Source organism: Amborella trichopoda, chromosome 7 (assembly GCF_054954075.1).
Source record: "Amborella trichopoda isolate Santa Cruz 75 chromosome 7, AtrichopodaSantaCruz75HAP2 v2.0, whole genome shotgun sequence".
Classification (NCBI taxonomy): domain Eukaryota; kingdom Viridiplantae; phylum Streptophyta; class Magnoliopsida; order Amborellales; family Amborellaceae; genus Amborella; species Amborella trichopoda.
The window spans coordinates 5,491,782-5,510,168 of NC_142342.1; the positions used below are offsets into that span (position 1 = coordinate 5,491,782).

Consider the following 18,387-nt stretch of genomic DNA (forward strand, 5'->3'; position numbering starts at 1 on the left):
CCTAATATTTTTACGAAGGACTGCTCGATTTGTTCTGTTGTGTGCCAAGCTGAGCACAGCTGCCCCTGCTCAGCTTGCCGGGGTATAAAGGGTAAGATGGAAAAGATTCCCATAATTTTATAAATAGCCCAATAATATCCCATTGTATCTTATTTGTAACAACCCAAACATATACGTTTGTAACTAATTAGCAGTAGGCCGTTATTGTCCCATTGCCACTAATTCATAAGAACGGGCGACAATGAGCATTCTTTCCTATCACCATTGTCTATGCTCAAAGTCAAAGAATCTTTCCCTCGCGAGCATTTTCAAATATCTGGCACACCCTAGTTGAAAGTATTCATGACTCTAAATGTAACAACTATTCATGAACCTAAATGTAACAATTTCTTTTTTATTGTTTACAAACCAACGAACAAATTATCATTGCTCATTACGATAATGAAAAACTTTCTATGTATTTTGAACTAAAACAATGGCAATAAGCACCAGGAGACAAGTTTTTCTAATATAATTTAAAAGAAAAAAAAAAGGAAAAGAAAAGAAAAGAAGGTGTACAAAAATCAATCCGTAAAAACATTTGTTAACTAATAAGGGATAAAAAATAAAATTAGCAATGTAATGCTCACTAATTGCTTCTCATATTATACTTAAGTTTTGAGGTTCTTTCCATTATTGTAGAATACTTATGAAGTAGATGATAAGAGATATCCATACACTAACACTATCTCTCAAACTCAAGATGTTTCTCCACAAAGCAGCAGAAGTTTGAACAAACCTACTTTTACTTTATGGCACAAAAGGCCCCTATTAAGGTTGTGAATTATGGTCGCTGTCAAATGGCAGGAAACCTCTATTTAGAGCAGAGGACCAAACTTTTTCTGGATCAAGCATTGTGTCCCCACATTCGTGTGTCGCCCATCCTTCCAAGGCGTTCAAAATCCCACCAACTCGCCATGCACTCATCACCCTCCTTGGAAGCCAATTCTGCATTACATATACACAGACCATAAGAAATGACAAGGAAATTTCACTAATGTGAATTTTTTTTGAAAATGAGTACAAATTGATATATTAAAATAGATAATCCAAGTGATTGTAGTGCGCGGAAGCTCTAAATCCGACAGGTTGATTTTTTGACAAATAAAGTACGAGAAGGGCTACATCCATGGGCATGGCAAACTGCAATCCACTGTACGAAATGAGATTTTGGAACAAACCTCGGTAAAAAACCCAAGTCGAGCAAACATTTTTAAATCACTATCTCTTCCTTCTCTTTACTTCTGGCAACCATTACCAGCAACACAAGATAGAGACGCGAGAACAACGGGAAACTGACTTTTTCTATGGGAACCGCTTCTCTACAAGAAACAAACAAACCTCTCAATCTTCGGAAGTCTAAAAGAGGCACCATCGCAATATCTAAATGAAGCTTTCTTCTCTCTAAGAGGAAATTGCATCTTATGCACAGGAGGCTCTAGTTCCCTCTCTCTCTGCAGAGGAACCACCATTCTCATATGGTGACCCAAATAGGGCACATAAATTCTCTGCACTTTCATCCCATCTATATAATATTTGGAGTCCATAGTAAATAGGAAATTTTCTATTTATGTTACAGATATCTCAATACCATGAGATAAATCCAAGAGTCCTAATCTTTTCGGATTATATTTCCTTTAGGAAACTTATCAATATAAATCTCAATCCCATAAAATATAGGAATATCTCAATCCCACATAGTATGAGAATATATCAATCAATACCACAAAATATGAGATTTCCTTACATGCACCAAATCCAATAGTGGTCTAGCATTCTAAATTAAATGTAAGTTGTGCTACAAATGTAATGTCTTATGATGGGTTTGGCAACACACCAAAACTTTACTATGTTTAAATGCAAAATTTGCGTCCTTAAACCACAAGATTTTTGGTTGTGGTTGGAGTGGTGGTGGGGGGATTGTATGGAATTGAGATGTGAATGTGTAAATGATGGTCAGCGCTCAAAGAGAGTGGTTTGAAAAGTACAGATTAATCACAACCAGTCAAGTGATATAGATTTAGAGAGCTTATTTTGAAGATCGTCAACTAGGTACTGATCGACTATTTTGGTTCAAAACTAAGAGCATTGATAGCTACTTGGTTTCTTGTGACCTCCTTGTACTAAAAGTACATAAGCTTGCTGTGTATATTTCCTTTATTTAATGAAATCAAATGGAAAACTTTTGAAAGATATAAAGTGTTGAAACCGCATATATGGACAACATGAGAAAGATTAATCATTATATGGCCTTTTTTTAATAATATTTTGGCCCATATCTTTCAATCAGAATTTCGGATTTGATTTTTCTTGGACCATGAGTGTTCTTACCATCTAATTTAAGATGGTTAAGGTCTTTGGATGATTTGGACAAGTTTCAAGGGTTTGGTGGGATACTCTAAGGTGTCAATCTAGGTCTCATAGGGTATATTCTCCAAAGGAACGGTCGGAACTTTAGGCGGTTGTAAAGGGGATACGAAGAAAGGAGTCGATTAATGGTGGTATTGACGTCGAAAACTACTCAATCGGAGATAAAATTGGGGTGAAAAATTTGAATTGTTACCTCACAAGCGTGCATGTTCTCCAAGTTGGATGGTACTATCATGGCTGGGGTGGACAAATAAATGCAGTCCTTGCGCATTATCTTGAGAGGGAACTGTGAGAAAGGAATAAAGATTGTACCCCTGAGGGCCTTTTTCTCATTATTCATTCTATCTCCCACTAACCATACCTGCAAAAACATTAATCTTCATAAGCTGTGCTCAATTTGGCTCTGTATTTAAGAAGAACTACTATTAAGGCTTTTGTCAGTGTACTGCTATATATCAGTATATTCTTACTATACTCAATATTTTCTTTGCACTTAATACCCTTACCTCATAGTTAATAGCTTTTTTGTCTAGGGGTATATTAGATAATTAATCATGAGTAAAATAGAATTTTTGATAAGAAAAATATTTATTAATTATATTGCCGAATTATATCATCTATATGAGGTGTGACACCACCCGCATGGAACAATTATTTATTTTTAACAACTAATAAAATACCATTTCTACGCATCTTAATGATGAAAAATGCGCTTTTGAAAAGTTTTATGGTACAAAAAAAAAAATACAAGGTGTCCAAAAGTATTCAGTGCAATAAAAAACTATTCGTCATAATACCCTAACAAAACCTTTCTAATATGAAAATTTTGGCTCTATAATTTGGTGAAGTTACAAAAATATGGGTGTCGAGCGATGTTCGAGTTTGGACCACCCTCTTAGGTGTAAGTATAATAGTGTTGTTCTATCATATGGTTAAAAGTTAAAACAAGTTCACATGTGCTCGTGCTATTCATGTTTAGGCCCTATTTCGACACAAACATGTTGCGAAAGTATTCATAGACAAGTGGAATGAAAGAAGCAATAGAATTTTCATTTAGTTCCTTTCGTTTGAATTTTACCAAACTTGAGTTAAAATTTTTGGTTTAACCAAGGAATCTAGCTGCTTCTTTTAATATTGGAACATAATTTTTGTCTCCATTTCCGGAATCTAGAAAAGAAAATAAGTAAATTCTTGAAGGTAAGGAAGTGAACCCTTTACGGTCCCTGGCCCCCACAAGACAGGGGCTCAGCCATGCGTAAATAAATAACTAAATAAAATAGGAAATTCTTTTCTTGAGTTTTTATGGAACAAAAATTATGCACCAAGATTTATTGTCTCCTAAATGAAGGAGCACGAAAGATCAAGAATTCTGTCACAAGAAAATAATAATAATAAAATAATAATAATAAGAAAATAATAATTATAAAATAATAATAAGAAGAAAATAATAATAATAATAACAACAACAACAGTTAGATGTATATATCAAAAGGTAGCAAGCACAACAACAACAACAATAACAATGAGATGTATATATCAAAAGGTAGCAAACAATGTTTTGGTCGATACCTTGCAATGACATCCGGGAGCATGAATAAGATTAGCTTGATGTTGTATGGAGATTTGCATTCTCAATTTTTCAAGATGATCAGGGCACTCAGTAATAACCTATATTCCACCATTATAAGCAAAATCTGCTAAGTTTGTAAATTATGAGAAAAACAAAAAACAAAAAACAACGAATGCATAAGACTTTATGGGAGAGAAAAATGGACTTACACACAGGATTTAACTCGAACCTATGAATTTAATACATACAAGATTAAAGATTAAGTGAGAAAAATTGAAACCTTTGTGCCTCTTCTGCACAAGGCCATGGCAACGGCATAGCCTGTCTTTGAAAGGGGACCTTGGATTAAGACTTCACTTGTGTTTGGAGGAATTGAGTTTAGTACGCATGCAGCAGCAAGTGTGCATCCATCCACTAGCTTAATTTTTAGACCCTTGAGCTTCTCAAAATAGAGCTCCCCATTTGCATTCAGAGTTTCATCCTGTGTTTCAATCAATGACATGAGTTAGAGAGATCTCTTCTTCCACCATATGTTTTTTCCATTACCATATTCAATGTAATATGCGATAAACAAGAAGGACCTCACTTGATTTAGAAGCCCTAGACTTAGCACTTTCACACCCCTTTTTTCTGCCTCAATTATGGCATCCTCTATCAATTTGTTGATTGCTTCATGTTGTGATTTCAAGGAATACTGCTTGTCAAAACACAATTGAAAGTTAACAGCCGTTCCATTAGTTGAGACTAACATATATATGATGTTTTATAGTAATATCACCTTTCATTGTGTGAAATGGACAGGAAATGCTTTTGCAATGCTCAAGTAATATGAGAATAAATATTCGAACGGATTACGATGGAAAATCTTTGTCAATCAATTAGTTTCTTTTCAATGGCTTGCAATTGTCTCCTATTAAATAGGTATAGGATTATATAAGTCCTAGTCCTTATTTTAAAAAAAAAAATATGTAAAGCCGCACTTCAAAATCCTGCCTAAGAAGGTTGTTATGATGATAGAAACCCCTCAAATCGATAATTTTGCATCGATAACCATGGATATGAAAAAAAATAGATTTTATATTGTAAGAATAGTGTATCTCGTAACATATTACCTAGATGGTTCATTTTCAAGTGTTCACGAACTGCACAACTTTTTGAGCTTTTTTGTTACATATTGTGCAGCAGAAATCGATGTTTTCCCCATCATATTACAGTAGTTTTCCTAGACTACAAAGAAAGTCAATTAATTGTTTGAAACATACCTTTTATCATTATATTGTTAGCATAGAAGAACTCATAAAGAAGATGCATCACCTGGAAGGTAAACCTGGGAATTGCCCATGTTTGAGTGTTGAGTTTCTCCAATCTGTTCTTCTCCACGGTGAACGTACGATCGAAAATCCACATTAGTGACATTAATCCAACGGTGATTGGCCAAAGTAACCATAGATACCATTTGCGATCTTGGGGTTGGGCAGCCAAACATGCAAATCCTAGGCGCATTTGGTAGATGGAGTGAAGGGTAGTTGGATGAGTGAGATGGACAACATCTATGGCCTCCTCTCTCCCCTCTATAGCACTCTCATATACCGCATCTGTAGACTTGTCAACTGTATTGTATATGTAATCATATATTGGCATGAAGAGAGAAAAGTTGGTGTGGACTCTTGAGTGATGAAGTGAATGGAACCTGTTATATATGAATAAAGAGAGCTCCTCTTGTAACTAAAATGAAGGGTTAGATCCAATATGAAAAACAAAGACCTAATGAAGAAATTATTATTTTTAAGTAAAGAAATACAATTAAGATTGTGTAGAAAGTATATCGTTCCAATCAATTGACTCATATTGTTTCTAGGGATAGTATATTATAGGGCTGTTCACTTTTGCTACAAGGTCACAATCATCTACTGCCATTAGAACTGAAATTAGGCTGTGTATGGCACAGAGCTCATGAAAATTTTTTTCCTCGACTTTCAAGTCTATCATTTGCACACCCCCAGCCTCCTTATTCCAGATCTAATGTCTCCGGATGATAATAATCTTCTTTTAGAATGAATAAACGATCTTACTGTATACTTTTCAAGGATTTGCTGAGCATCAACGTGAAATGGAACAAAGAAATTTGGAGCATAAAATTTTGCAATTTTATTGGGAATACAACACTTCATTATTTCCCAAGAACAATAACAAAAGTTTGAATTACAAAGTGAGGATTACGCCTCTTCGTTACAAAAAAAATGACCCCAAAAAAAAAAAAATCCCTTTGAGCCAAAATTAATTTAGACAAGTAAACTATTAGAGTCTAAAATTTTGCCCTTGAAGTATTAATGATTCATTAGAAAAGGACAAGGTGATTAACTCGTTTCCAGGGCTAGTAACCAGCCGGGCCAAGGCGGTGCTAGCCCTGGACCTAGCTCGGCCCTGTTCCCCTAAGGGCCAGACCAGGTTCAATCAGTAAAGAGATAAGGGCTGACTGGGCCGTCCATATATTGGCCATAGCCCAGCCCTCATGCTATATTTTGTGGCCTATGCCCAAGTTTTTTAGTGCCGGCGGCCTGGCCCGTTGGTATCCATACTCCTTTTAAGAAAATGACCTGTCTAATATTTATTTGAGCACCATTACCTCAAACTCATAAATTTGTTTTAAGAGGTATAGAACTTACGATGGAGTATACATGATGTAGTTGAGGAAGGGAAAATGTTGAAAGAGGCACTTTGGGATGAACTCGTAGTTGCAATGCCCCATATTATTCATGAAATCGATATATGTAATATAGGCAACCAAGGAAATAATAGAGGCGGTCCTTGTGTAGAGCGTTGTTAAAAGTGCTATTGCAAACAGGAAGGAGTATAAGATATGTTCTGCGAAGGGATGCACCACCGCTGCTCAAACAAACATCAAGCATTAGTCTATATGCATTCATGCGAGTGCCAAATTCATGCTCCTAAGGGAGCGCACTGTACGAATGTTACATAACTTTCCGGAGTCTTTTCGGACATACGGTTATTATTGTTTAGGCACATACCGGCTATTTCATTCTTTGTCGCAAGGTAGTGGAAGTCGAAGGGCTCTACCAAATTGAGTGAGGTGATTTTGGAGAGAGAGAGAGAGAGAGAGAGAGAACTTACATGTGATGGGCTCGGTGACCACGGAGGAATGGTGATGGGAGTGATAACGAGAATAAAGGAAGTGGTGGTGAAGTGCCCTGTGTGCCCAATAATATAAGAACTCAACAGGCCCAATGTGGCAAATAATGGTTATGATCACTCCTTTGATGTTCCACAGGGGCAGGTTGGATCCCCCTGGAAAATATAAGCTCCCCAAATAGAACAATATGCCATTGAATATAATCTGGTCATCCCTGCCAAATTCCAAAACAAATAAATTAGTAGCCCTCAACAGATTTAGAGTCTTGCAAAATGGAATTGTTTTATCTGGCGTTCCCGTGGGACCACACCTTATATATTTGGTCCTGCACACAAAACACCATGAGAGAGTGTTTGATTGACCCAAAACTCAAAAAACATCTTTAATGTCATTTTTTTAATATAAAATTGATATCATGAAATTTCTATAAATCAAATGCCACTCCAAGTTTGACCGTGGAATGTCCATTTGGAGAAATATCACATGCACATGATGTGTCGACGGGGTGGAAGCGTGCATAAGCACCCTTTTAAGATTTCACAAGCCTATATCTAATGGCCAATAATTGATTTAATATTTGACTTTTATTTTATGAAAGAAAATATTAATTTGATTTTTAAGTTGTCGGTTTAATTTTTAAAAAACTTAAGGTGTAGGTTTACTTTTACAAAAGTATGTTAAATAAAAATGACTAAAATACTCCTAAATTTATTTTGATTAATATTTTTTATACAAAATAGTTATTACTTTTTTATTTAATTTTAATTATAAAAATTAAGGTAAAACTCAAATTTCAGAATAATAGCATTTTAAATAAAAAATTAAAATCAAATTTATTTTCAGCTCTTGGATGAGGATGGTTCAATCTGAAACATTAAAGGTGCCTGTGAACCTTTTGTGTCCACTGCGGACGTAGAAGCCAGCTGTGTCCATTTTATGCGTGCTCATATTGCAGGTTTTATGAGGTCCAAATCAGTTCTCTTAACAAAGGAGATTTTAAAATTTTGAGTCATAAAATCCACTTTAGGTGTTCTACTCATCTGAACAAATTAACAATTTGGACCTAGGAGACCACGAGAAAGGCACCTGTCCACCTTAGCAACCTAAAAGGAAATAGAAAAAGATATGACGTAGAAATATAAATCTCAAGAGTGTATATATTGTATTCCCTGGTTAAAAAAGTTCGCGGCGGAAATGTTACTTTAAAATCACATGATGATTATTTTGGATTTCGAGTTTATAATTTATGCTCTTATAACGCATTTTTGGACGGTCAATTTTTAAGTTTTCAAAGATCTACTCGATCTACATTATTTTTGAAGCTTTAAAGTTTATAACTAAAGATGAAAATATAATTTAAGGCTATAACAAAAGTTTCCAATATTGAAACTATATTTCTAAACAGTATTTGAAAGTGGGCTCTAATTTGATTGTTTAGAGCCTCGGCTCTATACAAACCGCACCCATCATTCAAATGATAAAGCAATCAATATATTCAATATTTGACATTTAAATAAGTGTAAAAACTATCAACATCAAAATTAAGCCCTCAAGTACGTACACCAATTAAAGGAAAATTGAGATGGGGTTTTAGGCGCCATTAATTGCTTTCAATGTGAGATTTCAAATCCGAAATGTCAAGAAGAAACATCCAGGTTTTTAAAATATCAAAAATAGATACCATGTCCTTGGTGTGCTAACACACAAATCATACAGCACTCGAGTCTATATTGCACTAAAAACATGGAGTCAAAAAATGGGGGAAAGAAAAAAAAAGGACATGGCTAGTCTCCAAATAAACAGATACTAAAAGCATGATATTGAGTAATGTTTGCATACCAGTTTCTTTCTCTGTCAACCTGCTGAAACTCAAGGCCCTTGCTGAGTATTATATGTTTGCTCCTCGCAGTTTGGAAGCGGGAGAGAGAGATCCATAACTGGTTATGAGCCAGTCTGGATAACATGAGTGGAAGTATGAGAAAATTGGATAAATCCCTGTTCTTCTCTCCCCCCGGGAAGAAGCTATAGCAGCTTCCCAGCACCCACGGAGCCAGAACTACGTACTTTGCAAAAAAAAAAGAAAAAAAAGGAAAGAAAGGAAAAAGAACATATCAGCATTCTCGGAACCTCTTACTATAATAATTAAATGAATTATGCTCTTGAATAGTGTTTTGCAGAGTTGCCTAGAGCCAGCCATTCGGCCTTCGCCCAAAAAACTTAAAAAAAAAAAATTAAAATAAAATTAAAATAATATTCGTATAACACCAAAAAAGAACCTAACAATACAAATAATCTTAAAACTATATAAAATATACATTAAAAAAATCCAAATAATCTTAAAAATATATATATCAAAATATGGATTAAAAAATTAATTTATAGTTTCCGACATTTTTTAAAGAAATCTACAAAAAGAGGAAAATATAAAAGTAGGGTATATGTTAGAAAAACTCACTAATCTTTACCAAAAAGTCCAAACCACAAATAAAAATTTTACATATCAATTTCATTTGCTATGTATTTTGTAAATATTCTTTCAATTTTTCTTATATACCTTGAGTTATATGGGGACCGTCATAGTAACTCTATTCGCCAAGGAGGTGAGTCCGGGTAAGTCCGCTATGTTGTGTGGACTTGAGTCAAAAAACATTACTTTTAAAGGCCATTTTTAGACATATCTTTCTATCAATTGCTCTAGTAAATTTGGATCATTTTTTTACGTGATTGGTTTGGCACGTTATTATTCTTGAACAAATGATAAAATGGAACTCTTTGCACATGATTAGTTTGGCATGTTACTATTTATGAATAAGTGATAAAATGGAACCCCATTCTACAACCACAGGTACGGCAAATTGAAATGAAAGTTATATCAAAGATTTTGGAACAAACCTCGACAAAAGCATAGTCGAGCAAACCCTTTTAAATTACTATTTCATTACCAACAACACAAGATAGATATGCGAAAGCAACGAGAAACTTACTTTCTCTAATTAAAAGGAGAAACAACCCAAAATCTCCATGAGAATCGCTTCTCTACATGAAAACACCCTCTCACTCTGCAGGAGTCTTCAGGAAGTATCTCACTACGTAGGAGTCTTCAGGAGGTATCAACAATGTTTATCTTAATAGGAAACTCTCTTGTTTAAGAGGACCTTGCATCTTATGCACAGGAGGCTCTGCCCCCCTCTCTCTCTACAGGAACTACCATTCCCATATGGTGACCCAACCCAAATACGGTACATAAATTCTCTGCACTTTCATCCCATATATATAAGATTATGAATAAATAAAAAACTTCATTTAAATCTTACTTATATATCAAAAGACCAAGAGATATATCCAAGAGTCCCAATCCTTTTTGGATTTCTATTTCTATTCTACATAATATGAGATTTTATTATGTCGGTGATTTTGGATAGCACCCAATCCAACAATCTCCACCTCGATATCAAAATCACATGTTAACCATGCCAACATCCATTGGATAACTTTATATATTTTTCATCTTTTGCCAAATAAATTTATTCATCATTCTTGCTGAAAAATAGAATTTACCATCAAAATTTTCCACTTCGAACTTTGCATTCGAAACTTTTATTGCCATTCTGAAAGCCCCAAACCAGGCTATGATAAAACTTGTTATGTGCGGAAGCTCTAAACCCAATGGGTAATTTTTGAAAAGTAAAGTACAAAAAATAAAATATGAAACACATAACCACAAGAACACAAGTTTTACATGGTTCACCGCATAAGGGCTACAATCCATTATACCGATGAAAGTTACATCAAAGATTTTGGAATAAACCTCGACAAAACACAGTCGAGCATATCCTTTTAAACCACTCTCCCTTCCTTCTTCTTACTTCAGACAACTATTACCGATAGCACTAGATAGAGACGCGAAAGTAACGAGAAACTGACTTTCGATAACTAAAAATAGAAACAACCCAAAATCTTTATGGGAACTGCTTCTCTACAACCAACCAACATCTCTCTCTGCAAGAATCTTCAGGAGGCACCATCAATGTTTCTCTTCATTGGTAGCTCTCTTCTCTAAGAGGACCTTGCATCTTATGCACATGAGGCTCTACCCCCTCTCTCTTTAGAGGAACCACCATTCCCATATGATATCCTAAATAGGATACACAAATTCTTTGCACTTTCATCCCATATATATAAGATTAAGAATAAATAGGAAACTTTATATAATTCTTATATATATCTCAAAAGATCAAGAGATATATCCAAGACTCCTAATCTTTTTTGGATTTTTATTCTATTAGGAAACTTATCAATATCAATCTCAATTCCTTATAAAATGGGATTTTATTATGTGGGTGATTTTGGATAGCACCAAATCCAACAATGGCTAAGTAGGTGTGTTAGAGAAAATTATCATTAACCAGTTTTATCAAGGATTGTTTGGATAATTATGACATTTTAATATATTTAATTAGTATAGTATTTATTATGATTTACATTTTTTGCCACTGGTAACTATATTAACAACAAAAAGCCTAAATATGTTAAAAAATTTATGGGCAACAATGCTGACAATAAGTTCTAATGTATATCATAATTAGAATAATAAAACATTATTATCAACTTAATGGTTCTATGTTACATATCCATTACCAATTCCTTAATAATTCCTCATCATTTGACTTACTAAGTTCAGAGCTATTTTTAGGTAAATAACATGTGTTTTGGTCAATATTTGTATGTCTAAATATACTGTCAGTTTACGTGCAATTTATAGTGAAATTTTTTAGCATAACAAGAATGGGAAACCTAATATAGTGAAAATTTATTTTACTGGGATGTTACAGCAATAGCCTTATTGTGATGAAGCAGGGATAAATTATATAATTGTACCTAAACTACGACGTACAAAGACAGCCTTACTTTTTAAGTAGATGTTATGGCGCCGAATTTTGCTGTTTCACCCTCCATTGCTATTCAATTTTTGTAATATGGCATTCAAAAGCAACATTGAAAGAAGCATATTGTACTATGACGTAGAAATAAAAAGCTACCGTTGTATTTTTTAGGGCACGTATAGATGTACTTGTTAGAATTCAAGAACACTCTTAGATGTGGAAACATCAATCCCAAAACTTAGATCCCATCAGATTTGTGTATTTATCCAGCTAGAAACAAAATAGGAGAGAGCACGAGCCATTATATGATAAATAAAATATGAAGCACACACACCACAAAAACACAAAGATTTATGTGGTTCACTCCAAAAGGGCTACATCCACAGGGATGGCAAACTGAAATCCACTATACTAATGAAAGTTACATTGCAGATTTTGAGACAGAGAGTTACCTCTCTAATCCTCAATAAAACCTAGTCGAGCAAACCCTTTAAATCCGCTTTCCCGATTGAAATGACCCACCGATCTTTCATCTCTAATCCACAGCTAAACCACTGTCTAGGAAGAGGCACTTGAAAGCAACTAAGACTTTCTCTCACTAAAATGAGAAACCACCCAAAATCTTCAGGGGAACCGCCTATCTACAAGAAATCAGCCTATAGGAGACACATGGAGAGGTTTCTCTCTATAGGAAGCTCTCTTCTCTCTAAAGGAAGGCCTTGCCTCTCATGCATAGGAGGTTCCTGCCTCTCTCTCTAGAGGAAGTCACATTTTCCATATGGTAACCCAAATAAGGCACATAAATTCTCTGTACTTTTATCCCATATATAATAAGGTTAAGAGTCCACACCAGATAGGAAACTTTACATGTATATCAAGAAGATATATCCCAGAGTCTTAATCATTTTTTATTTCTATTTCCTATAAAAAAATTTCTAATATCAATCACAATCCCACATAATATGAGATTTCCTGGTGTTAGGTGATTTTGGATAATCACCATATCCAACAGCACTCACTATAACTAATAATTTACAATTGAAATAAAATTTTCTATAATGAGTTGTTTGTTGTTTGGCATTATCCATTATAAAGTTATTTTAGATACTTATAGGCAATTTTACATATGACTTTATTATTTTGAAAATTATTTTTAATTTATTCAATGTAATTTGTTGAAGAGAATTGACACTATGAGACCCTCCCACACCCATGTGAGTAGGACATCAAAGGATCACCATTAAATTTGGCATAGATCTCCAGAAAAGTTATCAGATGGGTGTAAGAGTTGACTTTTCTATAGATCTGTGCCAAATTTGATGGTGATCATTTGGGGTCCTACTCACATGGGTGTAGGAGGGTCACATAAGATTATTATTCTTTGCTGAAACTCACATATTTTAAGCTAGAATAGCTAAAAATATACAAAAAAGTTTAATAAACTTAAAGGAAAACACTATAAAACGCTTATAGGTAAAGTTCTACAGTACTTCACCTACAGCTTTATCATTGTTCAAAGTTGATCATATAGTCACATATGTCTGATAATGTTTGAATTTTAATATTTTTTTTACAATTCATAATGATCTAAAATTTTGTAAGTGTGTGCGCCTTAATGAGTTACACATAAAAAAAATATAAAACAAATAATTTGAATGACAAAAATTACACAAAATACCCCTATAAATTTTCAGGGGTAATTTCATCATTTTGTTTTATGACTATTATTTTTTAAATATTTTATTTTCGCATGACTTGGTCATATGTACACATGCTCTAAATTTTAGATAAATCTGGTTAGTACAATAATTATAAAAATTTAAATACTACCGGACAACTGTGACCGTGTGATGAATTTTGGATGGGGATGAGGTGTACGTGAAATACTGTAGAATTTACCTATAGGCATTTTGTAAATACTTCCAATTTTATATATAACAATAACTAACAAAATAATATTATCCAGAATGTATTAGTTGTAATAAGATGATCCCTATAGTCTCCTTACGCTTATAAAAAAAATACGTCTAAAAAGTTCATAAAAAAAAATTGTTTTAATGTTGAAAAACCTGAAATGTACAGATGTGAAAAAAAATAATTTAAAATTCGAAAAATGATATGTCTTGGAATACATTATAAAAACTGTTTATTCTCAAGATTCTCATGTATCTATATATCTTGATCAGTACCTTTTTTAAGTTTAAAATTTCATAATTAAATGTGAAGTATTTTTTCTAGTCATCGTTAAGATTTTGACACTAAAAATATATCATTAATATTTCGACACTAAAAATACATCATTTGATAAGCTTTGGAGGTACGCCTAACTTGAATTATTTAAAGTTGGTACCTTATATAAACAACACCCTATTTATTATCCCTGCACTATTTTTACTCTTGTTTTTAGAGTGTTAGGTGAGAATAAAAGCCTTTAACAGAGTGAGAATAAAAAGCCTTTACCGTATCTGAAGCATAGGTGGTACTACCGCAAGTACTCTAGGCCCATTCTGACCAAATGGAACTTGAGACAACGCGATTAAAGCCCGTTGATACTGTTTAAACCCACTTCCCGATTCGTACGCTCGCACTTTTTCTACTTATGTGACTTCCTCGGCACGTCTCTCTTCACGTTTGAACTATATCTTTATTATCCCTATACACTCTTCACTCTTGAGTGGGAGAAATCTATAATAGACTTCCCCTCAAATCCTCAACCTATAATTTCCTCATTTCAATCTTATTTTTCTTTTTCATTTTAATTATTTTTGGATCACTGGTTCAAATGGTTTGAAAAATTCTAGACTGATTTGGATCATCGATCCAGCAATTCGACATGGATATACAAGGTGAACATTCTACTGCACTAATCCAATTTTTGAAATATCTAGCCAAAACACTTCGGCCGTACCGCAGCCGGACCGGAAAGGAGGGGCACAACGAACCTCCTACCAAGAGGCCAAGGCATGCTTGCTTACGCACTTCCTCCTAACTAGGGGCTAGTGGCTGTGCTGCTTGATTTGCGGTTTAGTGGGGGACAATATTATCTGGGCATTTACAAGATGAGGTACCATGGTGGATGTTCTTCGTGGATGACATAATTTTGATCAATGAGGCTAGAAGTAACATCAATGCAAAGTGAGGGACGCTCTACAATCTAAAGGTATTAATATTAGCCGAACTAAGATATAATATATGGAATGTAAATTTTGTAATAATAGCAGTAGAAATGAGGAAGCAATAAAGTTTGATGGCCAATAAATACCTAAAAGAGTATTTTCGATGTCTTAGGTTGATAATCTAAGAAAATAGAGAGATAACGGAAGATGTTGTACCTATAATTAGAGCTAGATGGCTGAAGTAATAATGTGGAAATGGAGTTTTATGTGATCACCACATACCAATGAAGCTAAAAGGACAGTTCCATATGACAACTATAAGACCGACTTTGTTTTTTTTGAAAAAAATGTTAGGCAGTCAAGAAACAATATACTCATAAGATGAGTGTAGCTGAGATGAGAATACTGAGATAGATGGGTGCTAAGACAAGAAAGGATAGAGTATTTGAGGGAACTTAGGGGTAGCTCCAATAACAAGATGAGGGAAAGTAGACTTAGGTGGGCCGGCCATGTGCAGCACAAACCCATTAGAACACCAGCGAGGAGGTGCGATTTAATTCAAGTGGAAGGCTCTAAAAAGGCAAGGAAAAAACGCTAAAGGACATGAATAAAAGCAGTAGATAAAGATATGGGAACTTATGTTTTCATTGAGGGTATGACCCTTACTAGAGCAAAATAAAGGAAGAGGATTCATGTAGTGAACCCCAAATATTTGGGATAAGACTATCTTGATGATAATGAGGATGATGTATAGTATTTCATTAAAGGGTACTTTTCCTGAGGAACCAAACTCTACAATTTAGTTGACAAAGAGAAATTTAGTTTGGTGGGTACTTATGAATTGATAATTTTTAAAGGGAAAAGTTTATATAAGGTTATAACCTTAAAATGTAGAATCACATATGCACCTCAAAAATCTATTGAAAATGTTGTTTTAACATTGAAAAATCTCTCTAATCAATCATCTCGATATCGAGATCTATGAATATGAAAAAAAATAGTTTTTGAATCTCGAAAATAGTGCATCGTGTAACACTATATCTAGACTGTCCATTTTCAAGATTTTCATATAAATTTATAGATCTACTTGATTTTTACCATTTTTAGAATTTAAAATTTTCTAATTAATATGAAAATATATTTAAAGATAATACTAAGAATTTTTTACAACAAAATTACATGTTATAATAAAATTTTAAGGTGCGCCTTAATTGGTTTGTTTAAGGTGGCAACCTTATAGAAACCGCACCCATGTTTAAATGATCTTAAAATTGCCCTTTGTGTTAATTTTATAAAGAAGAAAAAATGAGGGATTTTGACATGATAAAGTCGACATTCATTTGGAGTTAAAAAAATTTCTTTAAGAAAAGGGAAAAACAACTTAGAGATGGTTCTCTCCATTTCAATTGTGCTGATGCAAAGCAACAATCTTCAAAAATCATGTTAGAGCCATTTGTTTGATCTAAATTTTAACATATACAATCTTTTCATTCTAATGAACAATCACAAAAAAGAAAAATTTGAAAAAAGAACCTAGAAAGTAATTTTTTATCTCAATTAACATAGACCGTTCATTTTAATAAGATGCTTAGATCTAGGCCTTAGAAGGATTTTTTCTTTTCCAATTTTTTTAGATGCCTTTATTATCATTAGATGAACAATGTTAAAAAAGAAAAAAATGATCTTGAGTTTGTTAATGCTGAGATCTTAAAATTCACCAAATGAATGGTGTATATTTATTGTAAGAAGGGACTCATTTTGACCTTATCTAAGATTCTAATTCAACTTTCTTTGTTTTGGATTGATTATTGAGATGAAGAGAGTGTGTGTGCAAAATTTTGGGTCATAAAAATACATCATATATTATTTTTTAGAATTATAGTTGTATTATACTATGTTACAACCGTTGCATCAAATCACTATATATATATATATATATATATATATATATATATATATATATATATATATATATATATATATATATATATATATATATATATATATATAACTGACATTAGAGATAAAAAAGGATTTAACTCTTATGTCGAAGAAATCCCTCTACTTAAAAAGTGCGCTACTAGACACACCTGCAACGCTACATGTATAATGATGAGCACAGCGTCTTATGGTGCAAGAACACCAACTATGCAACAGCATTAGCTATGTGCCCCACACACAGATGAAGCATGACCTTTGTGAGTTGTAGTATCTACCAAACTACCAGTGTGTGTATAAGAGAGAGAGAGAGAGAGGAATAGTACCTTGAAGTTTCCAAGCTTCTCCCATGGCCACTGCGTGAGAGGACCAGGATTGGATGCCATTTTCCTTGGACTGATACTTTGCTTTGCTTGCTAAGGGGTATATACATTTCTTTTTATTCAAGGGTATTTAAAGTTGCATGCATTTAATGTTGAAATGGACAAAATATACCCGGCCAAATCGGAATGGTTCAAAAACCCTAAAACGTAAAGCTCCAATAAATTAGGTCCATTTTGACAAGTTCCCCTTATATTTAATTCTAGAGAAAATTTAGGTAGAAAAAGGCCATTGTTAAAGCATCTGTGAGGAAGATCAAAAAAAAGGAAAAGGAAATGGGAACTTTTCCATTGCTTGGCAAAAACACAGGAAAAGTTGAAAGTGAAACCTACCGAGTCAGTCTTATTAAGTGGCACCTCTCTCTCTCTCTCTACCACCCTCCTATGATCATTCTCTGGTCATATGGATCATATTTCACTCCTCCATATGTTTACCTTAGAATTTTATTTTTTCTTTTTTTTTTCGGTCTTCCTCTTGATCGCAAACGTCCCGGTGAACGGCCTAAACAATTCCAACCACGCCTATTTATAGTGATGTCGATTCTCATGAACCTTGCAAATAGATTAATGCGGCATCTCTAATTCCATTTATATGATAGGGTTTTTAGGAAAGAAAAAAATAAATATTGTAATTTGGACAATAACAAAAAGTAATGAGCGGTTCAAACATTATTTTTTTTTAATTTGAAAGGGGTCTATGGGCTTTCCACGGGCCAAAATGGTTACTTATGATTTTGATAAGGGAGTTGGCCATTAAATCTTGGAGTTCAACTACGATAGAAGACTGGTACCAGCTTAGAAAGTCACAATTATTTGCACTCTTTTCTTTTTATAAAGAGAACCGAATTAGAATGGAGTGGTGGAGATTTTAGTTGTCCTTTAATTACGAGCCTGAGATGGTGAGTAAAGGGGAGGCTTACCTAGTTATTGGTTTGCTGAG

General features: G+C 33.9%; 1 protein-coding gene across 6 annotated transcripts; it reads right to left on the reverse strand.

Annotated features, from left to right (window-relative positions):
- Positions 1-622: 622 nt before the first annotated feature.
- LOC18447313 (very-long-chain aldehyde decarbonylase GL1-4) lies at positions 623-17,896 on the reverse strand. 6 transcript variants are annotated; one of them, XR_016059579.1, is made up of 10 exons: positions 17,394-17,478; positions 8,970-9,193; positions 7,112-7,344; positions 6,646-6,865; positions 5,092-5,669; positions 4,566-4,673; positions 4,260-4,460; positions 3,979-4,077; positions 2,603-2,770; positions 623-987 (listed from the first exon to the last, which is right to left on the reverse strand). XR_016059579.1 is itself a non-coding variant. In XM_088872438.1 (10 exons), exons 2-10 carry the CDS (start codon positions 17,498-17,500, stop codon positions 811-813), a joined length of 1,689 nt encoding a protein of 562 aa, XP_088728564.1. In that variant the 5' UTR covers positions 17,501-17,590; positions 17,781-17,896; the 3' UTR covers positions 623-810. The 6 variants fall into 6 exon arrangements, 5 of the variants coding, with proteins under 5 accessions (XP_088728564.1, XP_088728563.1, XP_088728565.1 ...); XM_088872438.1 differs by lacking the exon at positions 8,970-9,193 and adding an exon at positions 17,781-17,896 and having other exon boundaries at positions 5,294-5,669; positions 17,394-17,590; XM_088872437.1 differs by having other exon boundaries at positions 5,294-5,669.
- Between the last annotated feature and the right edge of the window lie 491 nt (positions 17,897-18,387).